This window comes from Lineus longissimus, chromosome 15, assembly GCF_910592395.1.
Source record: "Lineus longissimus chromosome 15, tnLinLong1.2, whole genome shotgun sequence".
NCBI classification, from domain to species: domain Eukaryota; kingdom Metazoa; phylum Nemertea; class Pilidiophora; order Heteronemertea; family Lineidae; genus Lineus; species Lineus longissimus.
In genome coordinates, this window is record NC_088322.1 from 13,031,970 (window position 1) to 13,046,806 (window position 14,837).

Consider the following 14,837-nt stretch of genomic DNA (forward strand, 5'->3'; position numbering starts at 1 on the left):
ATTTGGATATGCAACCTGCCATCCACCCATCGTTTTTCTTCGTTGATGTTTCAGATGCTTGCCTTGATCTGGACAACACATGTGCACCGTTTAAGAAACGTGGCTACTGTGAAAAATTCCCTAAATATATGTCAAAGAACTGTATGAAATCGTGTGGGATATGCCAGACAGAGGGGGCTGCATCACGAGATAGCGTTACCAAGAACGATACTGAAGTGGTCACCACTGAGGGTGTTTTCGGAGAGGTTGTTATCGAAGTCTTAAACGATGGGGGTACTGGGGCTGACCGACCGGGAAATGATGATTTTAAGAATGGCGATGGAGATTCTAGAAATGTTATTGATGAAAGTAGTAGCGGTGCTGGCGGCGATGATGAGGGTGGTGATGATAATGATAACGGTAGTGCCGATGGTACTGATAACGGTCAAGGAATTGAGGACCCAGTGACCCCTGCGAATCCCAGTGACATCACAACTTCAAGGGCAAACAGCACAGCAACGAAAATTCTTGAAAGTAGCCCTATCACAAGGAGTCCAAGCAGCACTACCGCTCCCAGTTCCACACGCACAACAACACAAAGTCCAAGTACAACTATCACAACTACAGAAGCTGTTTCAACCAGCTCTACTACCACAGAAATATCCAGTTCAACACCTGAAAGTTCTACTTCAGCTAAAGAATGCGATGTTGAACCCCACTGGCACTTTGATACAACAGACAGAACTTGGAAGTGGCTCAACTGCATGACAATTGGTAACTTTGGCGATAAGGGTGTTGATACTACTACTGTTAGCACAGATGGTGGTATTGACAGTGGAAGTGGTAGCGGGGATGATGCTAATGGTGATGATGATGATGCAGATGGTAGTGTTGGCACTGAAAGTCAAAGTAGTACCTCCACCATTGTTGTCCCGAGTACCATTGCGACAACTGTTGTTCCAAGTACTACTGTAACTACTACTTTCCAAAGTAGCACTACCACCACCGACCTTTCAAGTAGCGCTGTCAGAAGCACCTTTACTACTGGTGGCCCCAGTATTAGCTCAACTACTGCAACGAAATGTGATGTCGAGCCACACTGGCATTTTGATACAAAGGAAATGAAATGGAAATGGCTGAACTGTACCACTGTTGGTGAAATTGGTGATGAAAGTGTTGTCAGTACCACCGCTAGTTCCGACAGTGATGATGGTGGTAATGTGGATGGTGGCAGCGGTAGTGGTAGTAGTAGTAACAGTGGTGATGCAGAGGGCGATGATGATAGTGCTGATGGTAATGTAGCTACCACTTTCACAACAGTTCCTCCAAGTAGTTCAACCACAACTGCAACTGTTCCAAGTAGCACAACTGAAGTGACGAAATGTGATATTGAACCACACTGGCATTTTGATACAAAGGAAATGAAATGGAAATTTCTGAATTGTACAACAGTTGGGGAAATTGGTGATGAAGCTGTTGTCGGTACCACCGCTAGTTCCGATAGTAATGTGGATGGTGGTAGCGGTAGTGGTAGTGGAAATGATGCAGAGGGTGATGATGATAGCGATGATGGTAATGTAGCTACCACTTTCACAACAGTTCCTCCAAGTGATTCAACCACAACTGCAACTGTTCCAAGTAGTTCAACCACAACTGTAACTGTTCCAAGTAGTTCAACCACCACTGCAACTGTTCCAAGTAGTTCAACCACAACTGCAACTGTTCCAAGTAGTTCAACCACAACTACAACTGTTCCAAGTAGCACAACTGAAGTGACGAAATGTGATATTGAACCACACTGGCATTTTGATACAGAGGAAATGAAATGGAAATGGCTGAATTGTACAACAGTTGGGGAAATTGGTGATGAAGTTGTTGTCGGTACCACAGCTAGTTCCGATAGTAATGTGGATGGTGGTAGCGGTAGTGGTAGTGGAAATGATGCAGAGGGTGATGATGATAGCGATGATGGTAATGTAGCTACCACTTCCACAACAGTTCCTCCAAGTGATTCAACCACAACTGAAACTGTTCCAAGTAGTTCAACCACCACTGCAACTGTTCCAAATAGTTCAACCACAACTGCAACTGTTCCAAGTAGTTCAACCACAACTGCAACTGTTTCAAGAAGCACTGCAACCAGTCCCAGTCCCAGTAGCACTACTGAAGGTACGAAATGTGATGTTGAACCACACTGGCACTTTGATAGAAAAGAGAGGAAATGGAAATGGCTGAACTGTACCACTGTTGGTGAAATTGGTGATGAAAGTTTTGTCAGTACCACCGCTAGTTCGGACAGTTATGATGGTGGTGATGTGGATGGTGGTAGCGGTAGTGGTAGCGGTAGTGGTAGTGGTGACGGTGGTGATGCAGAGAGTGGTGATGATAGTGCTGATGGTAATGGTGATACCACTTCCACAACGGTTCCTGCAAGTAGCTCAACCACAACTGATGCTCAAAGTAGCACTGCTGCCAGTGCCAGTGCCAGTGCCAGTAGCACCACTGAAGTTACGAAATGTGATGTTGAACCACACTGGCACTTTGATACGAAAGAGAAAAAGTGGAAATGGCTCAACTGTAGCACAGTTGGTGAAATTGGCGATGAAAATGCCGTTAGCACCACTATAAGTACTGGCAGTGGTGGTGAAACTGAAGGTGTTAGTGGAAGTGGAAGTGGGGACGGAAGTGATACTGAGAAGGGTGATGAGAGTGATGATGGTAAAGGTGAGCCAGAGAGCGATGGTTGGAAAGCACCAGAGGGTCCTCAACGTGGGGATGTATCTGCTTCAGAATTTGTCCCATAGAAAGATCAATCTGAGTTGTTGTGTTCTAGCATGCAACTCAAAATCCTCGCGAGCATTTTCTTTTCGCGGATTTCGTGTGTAACTTAGATTTTCTGCAAAACTTTGTATCGCGAAAAATATATGTTGTTCATCTTTAATGTTTCTATCCCAAGTATCACCAAAAGTATTTCTTCAATTCAAATTCTGATACACGCGCGCATTGCTTAGAATTTTGTTCTATTCTAGCAATTTAGATTATATCTGTGTTTGTGGTGCTGGTATTAGTATTTTATCTTTTCGCTGAGACTTTTGCAGCATTGACCATAACTTGATTTAGGCCAATGCGAAACCTACATTTTTTGAGCAATGAACTCTATAACTCAGGTAGAAGCAATCTGTGTCATACAGTACGTAGTGACTGAGTATATTTTGATGCATCACGCCTCTTTACATGTACTAGTACAATTGTTACCTGTCGAAATGGGACAGGTACTAGAATAAATATAATAACTAGTATTCTAGAGACACTTTCTTATTCTTGACTCTTCTCTGTCCTGTTTCGTTAATCTTTCTACAATTGAACAATAATGTGGACACTCTACATCTACTTTCTTTTAACTGCGGGGTAAGGGAAACAGTAACGAAATGGGCTTAAAGTCAGTGTCGCACTCTCTGTCAAATCATTTTGACGAGGTCCCAAGGCCAACAGATAGAAACATCAACAGAGAAATACATCGAATGAATTTATTTATATCGTGAATTATGTTATGTACAAGTTTACAACAGTAGTAATGTTTCATTTAATCATGACACAGACAAAATGATTAAATGCATTCCCATATACACCCTGTAGAATGGTGGTTGATTGATATTAAGTTTCTCTCTTAGCGACAAAAGATATTTCGAAACAAAACTAAACAACAAACCACGCAATATCGCGATATCAGTATGAAATAACCTAATCCATGATGCCTTAGCAATGTGTAATTTACACTTAATACTGTCCGCTTCATTTATGATTGAGGGCGGGGGGGGGGGGGGGGGTACACCCATACTGTTGATAGCCCCCGGCCCAATATTTCACCTGATTCGGTATGATATCAAAAATCAAATGTTCGCCATTGATGAAAGATTCCATTATCGACCTTAGCCCGTCTTTCTGCAACTGTTACAAGACTTCTTGCAGTACTCAAGCATGTAGCCCGGATTGACCCTGCACTGGCCGTGCCGCGCCCATCCGCCGCAGTTTGTGTTACGATCCTTGCATGGATTATCTGCAAAAATTAAATTAACGATAATTCCAAAGGAACTGACAGTGATTTTTTACAATGAGCATCTTCTTCTCCCAATCCTGTCGTGGGCGTTTGTAGCATGAGGCCACGGTTGGGGCTGCGCCTATGTTTAGTTTATTTGCCGAGAGTCCGTCTAAGGCACTTGATCGTTGACATTTTTATTTGTTCTACCGAGAGTCTGTCTAAGACTTTGAATCATTGAGATTTATGTTTAAGTTTCATAAAGTGCAAATAAAAGCGTGTTTACCATCTATACAGAGTGGAGGTTTCGTCAGCTGCCCATCGTCTTTGCACACTACAGTTGCATACCCGCTAACCCTGAAGCCTGCGTCACATTCAACTTTCAAGCGACCTCCAACTGGGACCTCTCGTATCTCATCAGAAGCGAGACCGTTGTCATCCCCGTACGTATAGTCACCGTAGTCCCCATAGTCACTGTCCTGGGCTTCTGCGGTGATGTCTGCGTAGCGTCCGTTTTCTATGAGAGGAAGGGCACAGCTCCCTGGAAAAGAGTACATTTTTGAAATGACTCAAAATAATGCAACTTTTAGTCATTTATGAATCGGATTTCAAAGCTCCTTTTCATCCCAAAAATGTGACTTTTAGATAATAATATTGCATGGTATATGTGCAAAGATATTTACAGAATAATTGAATGATAAAAAAGACGTTTGATGAATTTATAGACCCAGAGGGAGGACGATTGCACCGGGCCCCATCTCGACTGGATAAGGTTGGCTCAACTTCTATACTAAAATCGATCAAACCATTTTCAAGCTATAGCTGGTCCCTGCAGACACGCTTCACAAAAGCAAAAATGTACAGTCACCTTGGTGTTTACTTACTAAAAGCCATGATTGGCGCGCACACAGGTGTCGTCGAGTCCCAAGTTCCATCACTTCTACACTTAAGATACCTCTCACCCCATCTTGTGTAACCTTGTCCACAACCTATATCAATCTCGTCTCCGGGTTGAAACTCGGCCCATAAGTCCTTGATGAATGTTAGTTGCTTTCTGATTCGGCTGTTCTCAATGTGAGGAAGACGGCAATTCTTTTCGACATCTGCGTCTGCAAAACAAAATATAACTCCATTACACAAAATGCGTATTGCAACCGATATGCAGAATTTGTTTGATATCGTGAGAATTATTTTGGAAAGTAAACTAAGGTTGTTGTTGTTTATCTTTTCCGTTGTACATTCTCAGTTGTGATGGGTTTTGTTTATTGTTATATCATCCTCAAGATGACACAGATTCATTGTTATGCAGAAGTATAGTCCTGATAAGGGTGAATTTTGGCGAGTTTCGATTAACGGCAGGATTGATAATTTGCTAGCTTGGCCTGATTATGAATATACGGAGAACATGTAGGTGGCATCATTTCACAGTCGTTAAAAAAGTAATTATGATGAATAATTGGTGATGACTTTGTCAGCAGGGTTTATCGCAATGCCAGTGAGAACATTCGTACAAGCATTAATTTACTTGCTCGCCTACCAAGTGCAATATAAATCTGCTTAAATCGAATTAATATTTTTGCGATAAAAGAAAACACAGAATAAAGGAAACGCTTCAATTAAATGCCGGGAAACGACAAATTTAAGAATATCAAGCAAGAAACAGGAAAAAAAACTTGCAATAGGTTTCATTACGATTTTATCATCTGAAACATTGCCTACCTTCACAAAACCCACAGGTTTTCTGGCAATAGATCTTCATTGACGATATATAAGGACTACCTGTGCGGCAGAACCCTTGGCCTTTGTAGTACGCACAGCCCTCGTGGTTGTCTTTACAGTCTGTTAGAAAGAAAATGTTAAAATCAGTATTGTATACACCAACTTGAAATGCTTTTGCATGGACAGAATACATGCACAGGATGGTAACCTCAAAACATCTAGGAAAGGGCACATTATTTTGTGATTCTTCTTGATTCTCCGTGAAAATCTAAAATACCCGTGATATATCCGTGATCTTCCTAAATTAGAAAATCCTGGAAAATTTTACGAGCTCCACTGTACAGGGTCACCAGATCGAGGAACAAAGGAACTGAATTATGAAGTTATTAGGCATTCAGTATGTAACAGCAAAAGGGAAGAAAATTAGCCTTCAGTTATAAGCCGCCCGTTCCACGTCTAAATGGCAATGTTACTCAGAATGACAGCATCTCACCACCTGAAAGCAGTTTAATCTATATTTTGTTTGTAAAGGCAGTAATTGGAGGTTCTGTGCGTCACACCACGGTTAAGAGAACGATAAGGAGTATCAAAAAGTGGGACGTGAGAAAATAATCACCTGCTTTAGCTATTGGTATGCTTCTACCTGCTTCGCTGCATGACTTAACAGGATTTTCAACAGTCCCAGGACACCAACATTTACAGTTCTTGCCTTGGAATCCTTCGCCAGGACATTTTATCTTTGTGGGACAATGGGCTGCAAATCAAAAGTATACATGTAGAATATAAATGTCAAATGATTATTGGTCAAATGATTATTGGTTGACCTGTCCAAGCTATTTCATGGCCATGCGGATCAAGGCTGAGACCGAAATTGATACAACATTCAACTCGCCGCATCCATTCTCACAATGATACGTTATATCCCGCTTACTGTTTATAAAATACAAAATTTGTGCATTGATGGGGAATACCCGAATCATCGGAGGAAGCTATTAAAGGAACAGAAATTAGGGGGTTTCATACTCAAGAAACAGGAGCTTAGAGGCAATTTTGGAAAAATTTAGCTGAGATACAGACTCCTTAGTTTTCGGTCTCCCAAGTCATGATATTCCGCAATATTTAGCCTGCCATGTTTGGTGCCGCTGTGTGTTGTCTGATCAGGAAAAAAAAGGCATATTGGGCGTTTTGCACCTAAAATCGTCATTATGTGGCTTGAAAGGAACCCTTGAATGATACTTACAGTTACACGAGTACATCAGGTTAGCCAGCTTTATATCGCGGAAGCTCAGGCCCATCCTTTGCCCAATCACGTTCTGGTACTTGGGGTCCCTAGTTATGATAGTCTCTTTACCATTGTTGGAGAATGTCTAAAAAGAGTTGGAAAAGACGATTAGTGAGGGCTGTGAAATGATACCGCCATTGCCCATGTCATAAGTGGTCGGCACCGTACGGCACAAAAAGTCTGACCAATGCAAGGGAGATTTGATAATCAATTCAAGTCACTTTCTTGGTGTTCGTGTATTGTCTGCACGTCTAAAAGTGAGATAAGACGATGTTTTTTAAACTGGATTTTTCTGGGTTTCTGGAAATCACCTACGTTTCAAATGTGTTTTCCTCTTGGAATGGACTGTCTTCGAGTGTATTGTTGAGATTGAGGCTGTTTCATTAATTAAACCCCAAATGGATACCCTTCATGCTGGCATACATCTCATGAATTTGATAAACACAAAATATCCGCTAGTAGACACGTACCCTCCCTCCATAATGCATCACACTGTTATAATCATACTCCACATTCAAACTGTCAACAACTTCATCGCCAAAACGTTGGAAATTCCTTCTGTAACGCTCAGGGATGTTCTCTTCGACCACGGTGACGTAGTTATTACGGTCGGGTCGGGTTTGTTCGTGTTGGAACCCAATTGCGTGTCCAAGTTCATGAATAATCACGCCTTTCTGAAATTAGAAAATGAATTTTAGAGATAAATTTGATTCATTTTCTGTGTGTGGTTAGTTTCATCTAAGAACAATACTATGGTGAATTGGGGTAACGGGCTGTGTACTCCCTTGGAAACGAAGTCATGCTATAATGTTGAGTAATGACGAGAATGCAAGAGAAACCAAAGGTTGGAGATTGCGATCGTTAACGGTTTAATATACATTTCATTTCACTGATATTCACGAATAGTTTTTAAACCGCCTTCCAGCTGAGGCTGAATGTCCTTCCGCAAATGTCATATGCGAAGTGGCCCCTTCCTTTTCCGATGATCTTGAACGAACATAGTTACAGTAAAAATCTGATATGATTCCCGGAAATGTGTCGACGTACTAGTAATTTGAGACCGTCTTCTTTTCATACTGTTAAGTCCATCATTTATCAGAATCTAATTCAATTTCGAAGGAAATGTATGGAGAGTTAAATGATTTGAATAGTTTTTCAAGCCTTTTACCTTTCTGCACGCTGGTGCCAAATATACTCCTTGAGTTCCACCAACATTACCGACGTATGACGAACAGCCGCCGCCATTTTGTATGACGATCTTGTGAGTGTCCCGTGATGTAGCTTGACGGAATCGTAGACATGTGTGTTTATGGTATTCGCTCATAGACGCCATGACAGTGGCTAGGTCATCTGATGCTGGAAACGAATTATTCAAAAGTACTTTACGGTAGATTCTTACTTAATTCACAATATTCCTGAAGGTTTTTGCCACGCGATATCTATTAAGCCTGGCCATTTAGCACACTACTTTCAGGGACCTAGTCATAAATTGTTACTTAACTTAACCTCTGGGCCCGGTTTGTTCCTAACATGACGATAAGTCTTATGGGCATAACGAAATGATCGAAATAACTCCAAGTCGTAGTTACAAAGTTGTACTACAATTAGACTAACTTTGTCGGAGATGAAACAATGCTGTTATATTTGTTGTTTTTTTTCTGTCTAAACATTCAGTATAATATATCGAGGTTTTCCATGCCGTTGCCAAATTTGTACTTACAGAATATATTTGAGATGGCGTACGGAATTTCATTATTTGCCCATCTCTTATTGCGGACAGCCTTTCGCTTGTATCGGCGGAGTCGGGAGCGATCATCGTCACTTGCAAAGCGCTGATCTAAACGATATCTGGAAAGATTATTTTCACCTATAGTTGTATGGTCAAAAAGAAGGAAAACAGGGCTGATTGTTTTTGAATTCTGAACAGGGTTTTGAGAATAGCGCTTGAATCCCCCCCCCCCCCCCCAGTATTCATCGATGCAAAGTCATTTTTATTAGTGCCTGGTGCACGCTGACTGATCGTCCTTGTTAACTGCGTCACGGGGGTAAATTACATAATTTTTGATGTCGTAAATTACCACTTCTGCCGTGATGAGGTTGCACGCCCCCTATACCGTACCTTTGTATTTGTTCCCAGTCAGCCTTTCTGTACTTCATGTCGAGTTCTACTAGGATGGTGTCATCTGGTTGTGCATAGTCCATGGTTTGACCTGAAAGCGCAATAAGGGTAGAAATAAATATCAACCAGTGTGAACTAGATCTTTTTTGTGAACAGCAAGTGCACATTTATAGAACTACGTAGCTTTGTGTCTGTTTTGAATATAGACTGCGACCAATACAGTAAGCGTGCTTAAAGCGCTAACTTGTTTATATCGAATTGAAAATAATTGCCCATGGTCAACGTCCTGAGCAACCATCTTTAGTTATGAATCACCGCCTGAATTGCGTTATATATGACGTCACATAGGTCGAAGGAAATATCATATTTTTGTGTCTGACTTACTACTTTGTGCTGCATTTTGTATAAGTTGGTCCATTGGTAAACCGCGAATGTCATCGTCTACATTTTCCTGTAAAAACGGAAGTTATTTACCTCTTATAACTAATTCGCATGTACGTATCGTGCTTATGAACTGTAAGTTATCTGATCTTGACTGACGGAGAACTCTCGAAGAGTGGCCGGAATAACGAGAATTGATAATGAATAGTCTAATTCGAATAAAGTACATTGTACTTTGTAATCAGTTCAGTGGCGACATCCGGCTTGTCCGGTATTCTAACAAAAATGTAGTGTATTGTTGTTCCAATGAAAACGAACAGCATATAACCTTTAAAAAGCTCCCACCGTTCGTCTTCATTCGATTATCCTATGGCTGAGGTAAAAAGAAAGAAACACTGCCGTTGTGCAGTTTATGCAAAATCACTAAAACTCCGCATTCATAGTACATTTGTTTTGTATTTGTATATCAGTACAATAACGTCATTGTAGAAAATTCATATTCAGAACGTGTCAATTGAAGTTCCAGGCATGAGCCGTATTCATCAAAGCGCCACTTCCGTCGTAATCCGAGAGACGAAATGTGTTCTTTATTACCCTAGTTGCAATTTACCAATGTTTTCATTGTCAGATGCATAAACTATCACATGTTTTGGCCGCGTTGTTGTCATTATCGTATCAAGTTTCTGACTATAAGTTAATACATCAGATTGGACGAAGCCCCCCCCCCCCCCCCCCCCCCACTAAGCTCCATCCTAGCGGTGTTTCGGGTGACAACCGATACAACAAGACATGACTTTATATTTCTTGGTCCAAGTCGATAAAGCGACGAAGTATAGTATCGCCGTTTTTTAATTAGTTCATTCAGACTGTCTGGGCTATCGGGTCACTTCACCGAACTACGGATATTGTGAGTCAGCATGACAAGTAACAGGAAAAATATACTAAGTTTTTCCATTTCAGCACAAAACATATACATTGTATTATGCACATCATGTTAAGAATGTTCAGAATGTTCGGGAGGAGTAAAGTTAGATAATTTGGCAAAAGAGTAAATCCGTTTTGGGTAAAAAACTCCACTGTCTTGGCGATATCGGCCTTACAGTTTTGTGGTAATAACGGTGACGATCTTTTGCTTGTATTCATTTTAAAAGTGAAAAGCAAAAGGTGAACTTGCTCGTTGTGTGTGTAGGATGAAAATATCGAACGTTTTTTAACTTTAAAAAATTAACGAGGATAAGCTTACCTGACTGTAACCAAACAGTATCAAACAAACAAAGGCGAAAAATAAATAACGTGTCGCAGCCATTCTCCGTAAATTCCTAAATCGTTCCCAAATCTGTGTATCTCTCCCCTCAACAGTTCAAACTTATATCAGGCAATGTGAAATCTAATGAATACGCTTGTTTACGGCGGATTCCTCTTCAGTATGTTTCGTAATTAGGTTGACAATATTGACTAACAGAAATCAATGTCCTCTTTTATAGTCCTAGTGATGACCTGGTTCCTATAATTGGAGATAAGTGTGAGTGACGGGAAGTGCAAGAAACTTCTATGAAAGATGAGTGCCGTCGATGAGTGCAGAAGCTAAAAATATTGGGTTTTCCATTGTGGAGGATGGATTACTAAAATCATGTAACTGTGACCATAAGAGGGAATATATATCTTAGATTTTAGAGTCATCAAATGAGCATTTATCTATTTATAGCGGCACGTAGTGTCAAGCAAGACGGGGAACTTCACTTCTACATTGGTAATCAGGAAAGGGGTGTCCAAGCCCTTTTATCACGTGGGTTGTAGTATAAGATACATGCAAAGACATAGATGCTGAAGGCTTGATATTCTATCTAACTCTTTATTGTAAAACAACATAAGAGTAATATATAAAGTACATACAATAAGTTGATAAGACATTAAGAAAGTGGATGATGATTGGTTAAGAGATTAAGACACTGTGGTTGACAGGTCATGCAAATGTAGTAGGCCAGCTGCCTTGGTTGGTGATCGCAACACGACAGACATGTAGGCCAACGATTCACGCTATTGCCTGCCACGGTTAACGTGTCGTTTGTCGTTTTATCATTAGGATATTCCTGAAAATCTGTCTCTTTTCTAAATTCCAGTATGCAAAGCCTGGTTTTTAATCTTTATTTTTGGCTTCTTTTCTTCATCACGGTGCCAAAATTTTAGGCCTGTGCTTTGACTACCAACATCCATGAACTCGCTAGAATGTGATGTATAATATCTCCGTCGTCGTCTCAAATTGGGCCACCATATAAATAGTAAAAATAGAAAAGTTAAGCGATAGTCTGATTACGCCTGTTCTAAAATTCGCTCCACACGAATTTTAACTAGCAGTGCAGGGCAATATCAAACGACAAAAGTCACTAAGTACGATGAATTCATGTTTATTCGATAATTTAATTCTGCATTATGTAAATATCCACAAATTGGGATGTAAAGTTGATTTAATCTGTTGTTCGGCCAGAGTTAATCGATTTACATTGATTTTCGACGTGTTGTGTATTGCCTGTTCTTATTTTAGTTGATTTCCTTATCAACAAATTTGTACGTGTCAAAATGTGAATTCCTGCCGGCACAAATATTACGCTTTCGTGAGTAACAAAACTAAACCTATTCGAAGGAATCTTTAGAACTTATGCCTTGCATAGCTATTAAAGAGCACTGTATTATGCAATAAAGCATATGTCACTGTTTTTTTCCTCAAAGTCGCATGGCAACAGATAGTGTATGCAATGTAGTTGTATAGTATTCACTGTAGTCGTGAACCATCTCTCTCAGATCGATGCAATCAATGTTAAAGAATGTATAGTTCCATTTTTATGCGATACATTGTTCTTTTTGTTATCTTTTTTCAAGATCAGCATTTAAATGCTTGGTGTTGCCCACAATCCGGTGATGACAATCTCTCAAAAATGCCTGTCCATCGTGAATGATATGCAGCATAACTAACGGCTATCAATGATTCCTTCAGAACAAATTTCTGATTATTTGCACCAGACTTTAATGACACGTTGTGAATGATCTTCGTCTGATTCATATTTCATTTGTCATTCCTGGACTGTCGGTAATATCGAAATGGTGAGTAAATCTTCAGTATCGTATTCTTAAACACCGGATGTCATAATCTTGAACAAATGACTTCAGACTTCAGACTCAACCCTGACTCCTTAACAGACAGAAACAGACCAACCTTTCGAAACATATTCCCATTAAAGCGATTGAACCTGTGGTTAGGACTTATATTACAAGAGCGTTGACTCGCATTTTCGCCGCTGCGGCTGAACTAAACCACGCTTTAGCGGTCATTAGTATATGAAATTTCCCTCTTGCGCAGTTGGTTGGGAGCGGGAGATTATAATCACCCAAATACGTTACCGGCAGCGTGATAAAATGGCTATTTAGATGAGCACCTCACCTACATGTATATCATCTAAACAACATTTTCGTATTTTGTGAAAAACGCTCGTACCGTATTGTGTTTTGATGTCCATTTTAATCACCAGTACTCAGAATCTCTTCTTGGACGGCTGTTAGAGGCTGCGATACTCCTTCCACGGTCCTTCACGAGGTGAGATTAAGAATAGCCAGAATTCTAACCGCAAAAACAGCCAGGTCTGTTGGCTGCGTGAGCGATGCCTCGCTAGCTAATGGAGACGTTTTTTTCAAACATTACGGCAGCTTGCTTACTATTGCAGGGAATGAAGACTGTGATATTCGTGGTCGTATTAGCGTATATCTGCCTGGTTAACTCAGACTCAGATTCTGGTAAGATACATGGTTTCCTTATCATCTACATGTGCACCCGTCTTTATCGACGCCGGTTATCTGAACGGAGACGGGTTAACTCGAGTTTTTGCGACACCACCCCGCCCCACGCCTTCAACGCCAACCCATTGTTTGACTTCCTGACCAGGATCTCGAGCGATGGCATTGGTAGGCGTTCCCGTTTGCGTTTGGGTATTTGCTAAAACTTCTGTGAAACGGAATTCATCACCACAGTCGTCCTCACTAAACTGACTTGGGGCACTACATACACTGGATCAACAATTCAACCTATTGATATGCTCCAACCAGAAAGACTGGGTTCTAAAGTTTCTCCCGACATCCGACGAGATCAGGATCAAGACATGTATTGTGATCAACATTAAAGCCGTAAAAAAGATGAAGCTTTTTTCTTGAAACAGTTAACTGTGTAAGCTACGTTAGTTGATTTAGTGAAAATATTTAACCATGCACGTTATTGTAATGTAATAACCTTCGAGGATACGACTGTATTAATTTTGATTGATTTCATGTTTTCAGCACCAGCATGCGAAAATGGTAAGTAGATACAGTTGTGAATGTAGTTAAGACCAGACTATGTAGCCTCTTTCTCTCCTGACTCACATCAAGGAAAACCACTATATTCTGTATTGATTGATTGAAGATCAGCCTCAGTTCAACAAAGCTAACGCTAATTAAGTGAAATAAACGCGAAGAGTGCATTTGCGGCAATGATGCTAAATTATTTTTGGGCATCTTTGATGAGTGAGAAGTAACCAAGGGGCGGACGTCACCGAAACAAAGTCTAAGAACGCCGTTTACCTTGTGTGTCAGACTCATGTAAAGAATTGACTTTTCAATTTGTATAGGTTGTGTAAACCCGTTCTATAGGATAACAGGACAGCCACTGTGCATCCCTATTGATGGCACGGTCAGCTTCGGAGATCGCGAGCTGACCTGTCTGAAGCGTAGCCGTGGTGACGTCATCATGCAGAGCAGAGAAACATCGTGAGTGTGATGTTGGGTCTCAGATTGTCTCACACATCTGACCCCCAATCTATCTTGCATTATTAGAACACTTCTCTTGATTTTGTTATCGGTCAGTTGACGCGACCAACAACTTATCAAGCGTATCACCATATTGGTTCAAGTTCTTATTATACTTTCAATCAATCACTCAATAAGAAATATTTTTATACGCCTGAATTCAAAGAACGCACAGATGAGCAGATTACCCTTTAGCATCCATGAAGTGGAGGCAGCCTTTCACTACACCTTCACCATTTGCCATTCCAAAAATCTGAATTGCATTTGCAACCAAGACACAACTGGTCATTCACTATTCTAGGCCAAGGGCAAGTGTGCACATGCTGTCGCTTAGATGTGAAATCAATCGACACTACCCAGTAATGTCATATTCATGTTTAAGATCTTATTCAACTTTCGTTGGCATGTGCATTGACAATCTTTGCAAGATTCTTGTAACATTCTAAGTTATATACAAACACATGTTTATGGTGTTGTTTTATTTTCCGGTG

General features: G+C 40.7%; 1 protein-coding gene across 1 annotated transcript; it reads right to left on the reverse strand.

Annotated features, from left to right (window-relative positions):
• Positions 1–3,492: 3,492 nt before the first annotated feature.
• Positions 3,493–10,951, reverse strand: LOC135499547 (zinc metalloproteinase nas-8-like). Its single transcript, XM_064790377.1, has 12 exons — positions 10,760–10,951; positions 9,520–9,586; positions 9,136–9,226; positions 8,737–8,864; positions 8,185–8,372; positions 7,487–7,690; positions 6,975–7,101; positions 6,351–6,488; positions 5,735–5,854; positions 4,900–5,124; positions 4,302–4,556; positions 3,493–4,036 (listed from the first exon to the last, which is right to left on the reverse strand). Exons 1-12 carry the CDS (start codon positions 10,820–10,822, stop codon positions 3,909–3,911), a joined length of 1,734 nt encoding a protein of 577 aa, XP_064646447.1. The 5' UTR covers positions 10,823–10,951; the 3' UTR covers positions 3,493–3,908.
• Between the last annotated feature and the right edge of the window lie 3,886 nt (positions 10,952–14,837).

What these genes read in the sequence shown, in the direction of transcription:
- LOC135499547 (XM_064790377.1), bottom strand. Translation starts at nt 10,822, where the DNA reads ATGGCTGCGACACGTTATTTATTTTTCGCCTTTGTTTGTTTGATACTG. An exon ending in TGATGCATTATGGAGGGAGG is followed by an intron (nt 7,102 to 7,486) that starts GTACGTGTCTAC and finishes AACTCTTTTTAG; the next exon opens with ACATTCTCCAACAATGGTAA. An exon ending in AACCTGTGGGTTTTGTGAAG is followed by an intron (nt 5,125 to 5,734) that starts GTAGGCAATGTT and finishes TTTGTTTTGCAG; the next exon opens with ACGCAGATGTCGAAAAGAAT.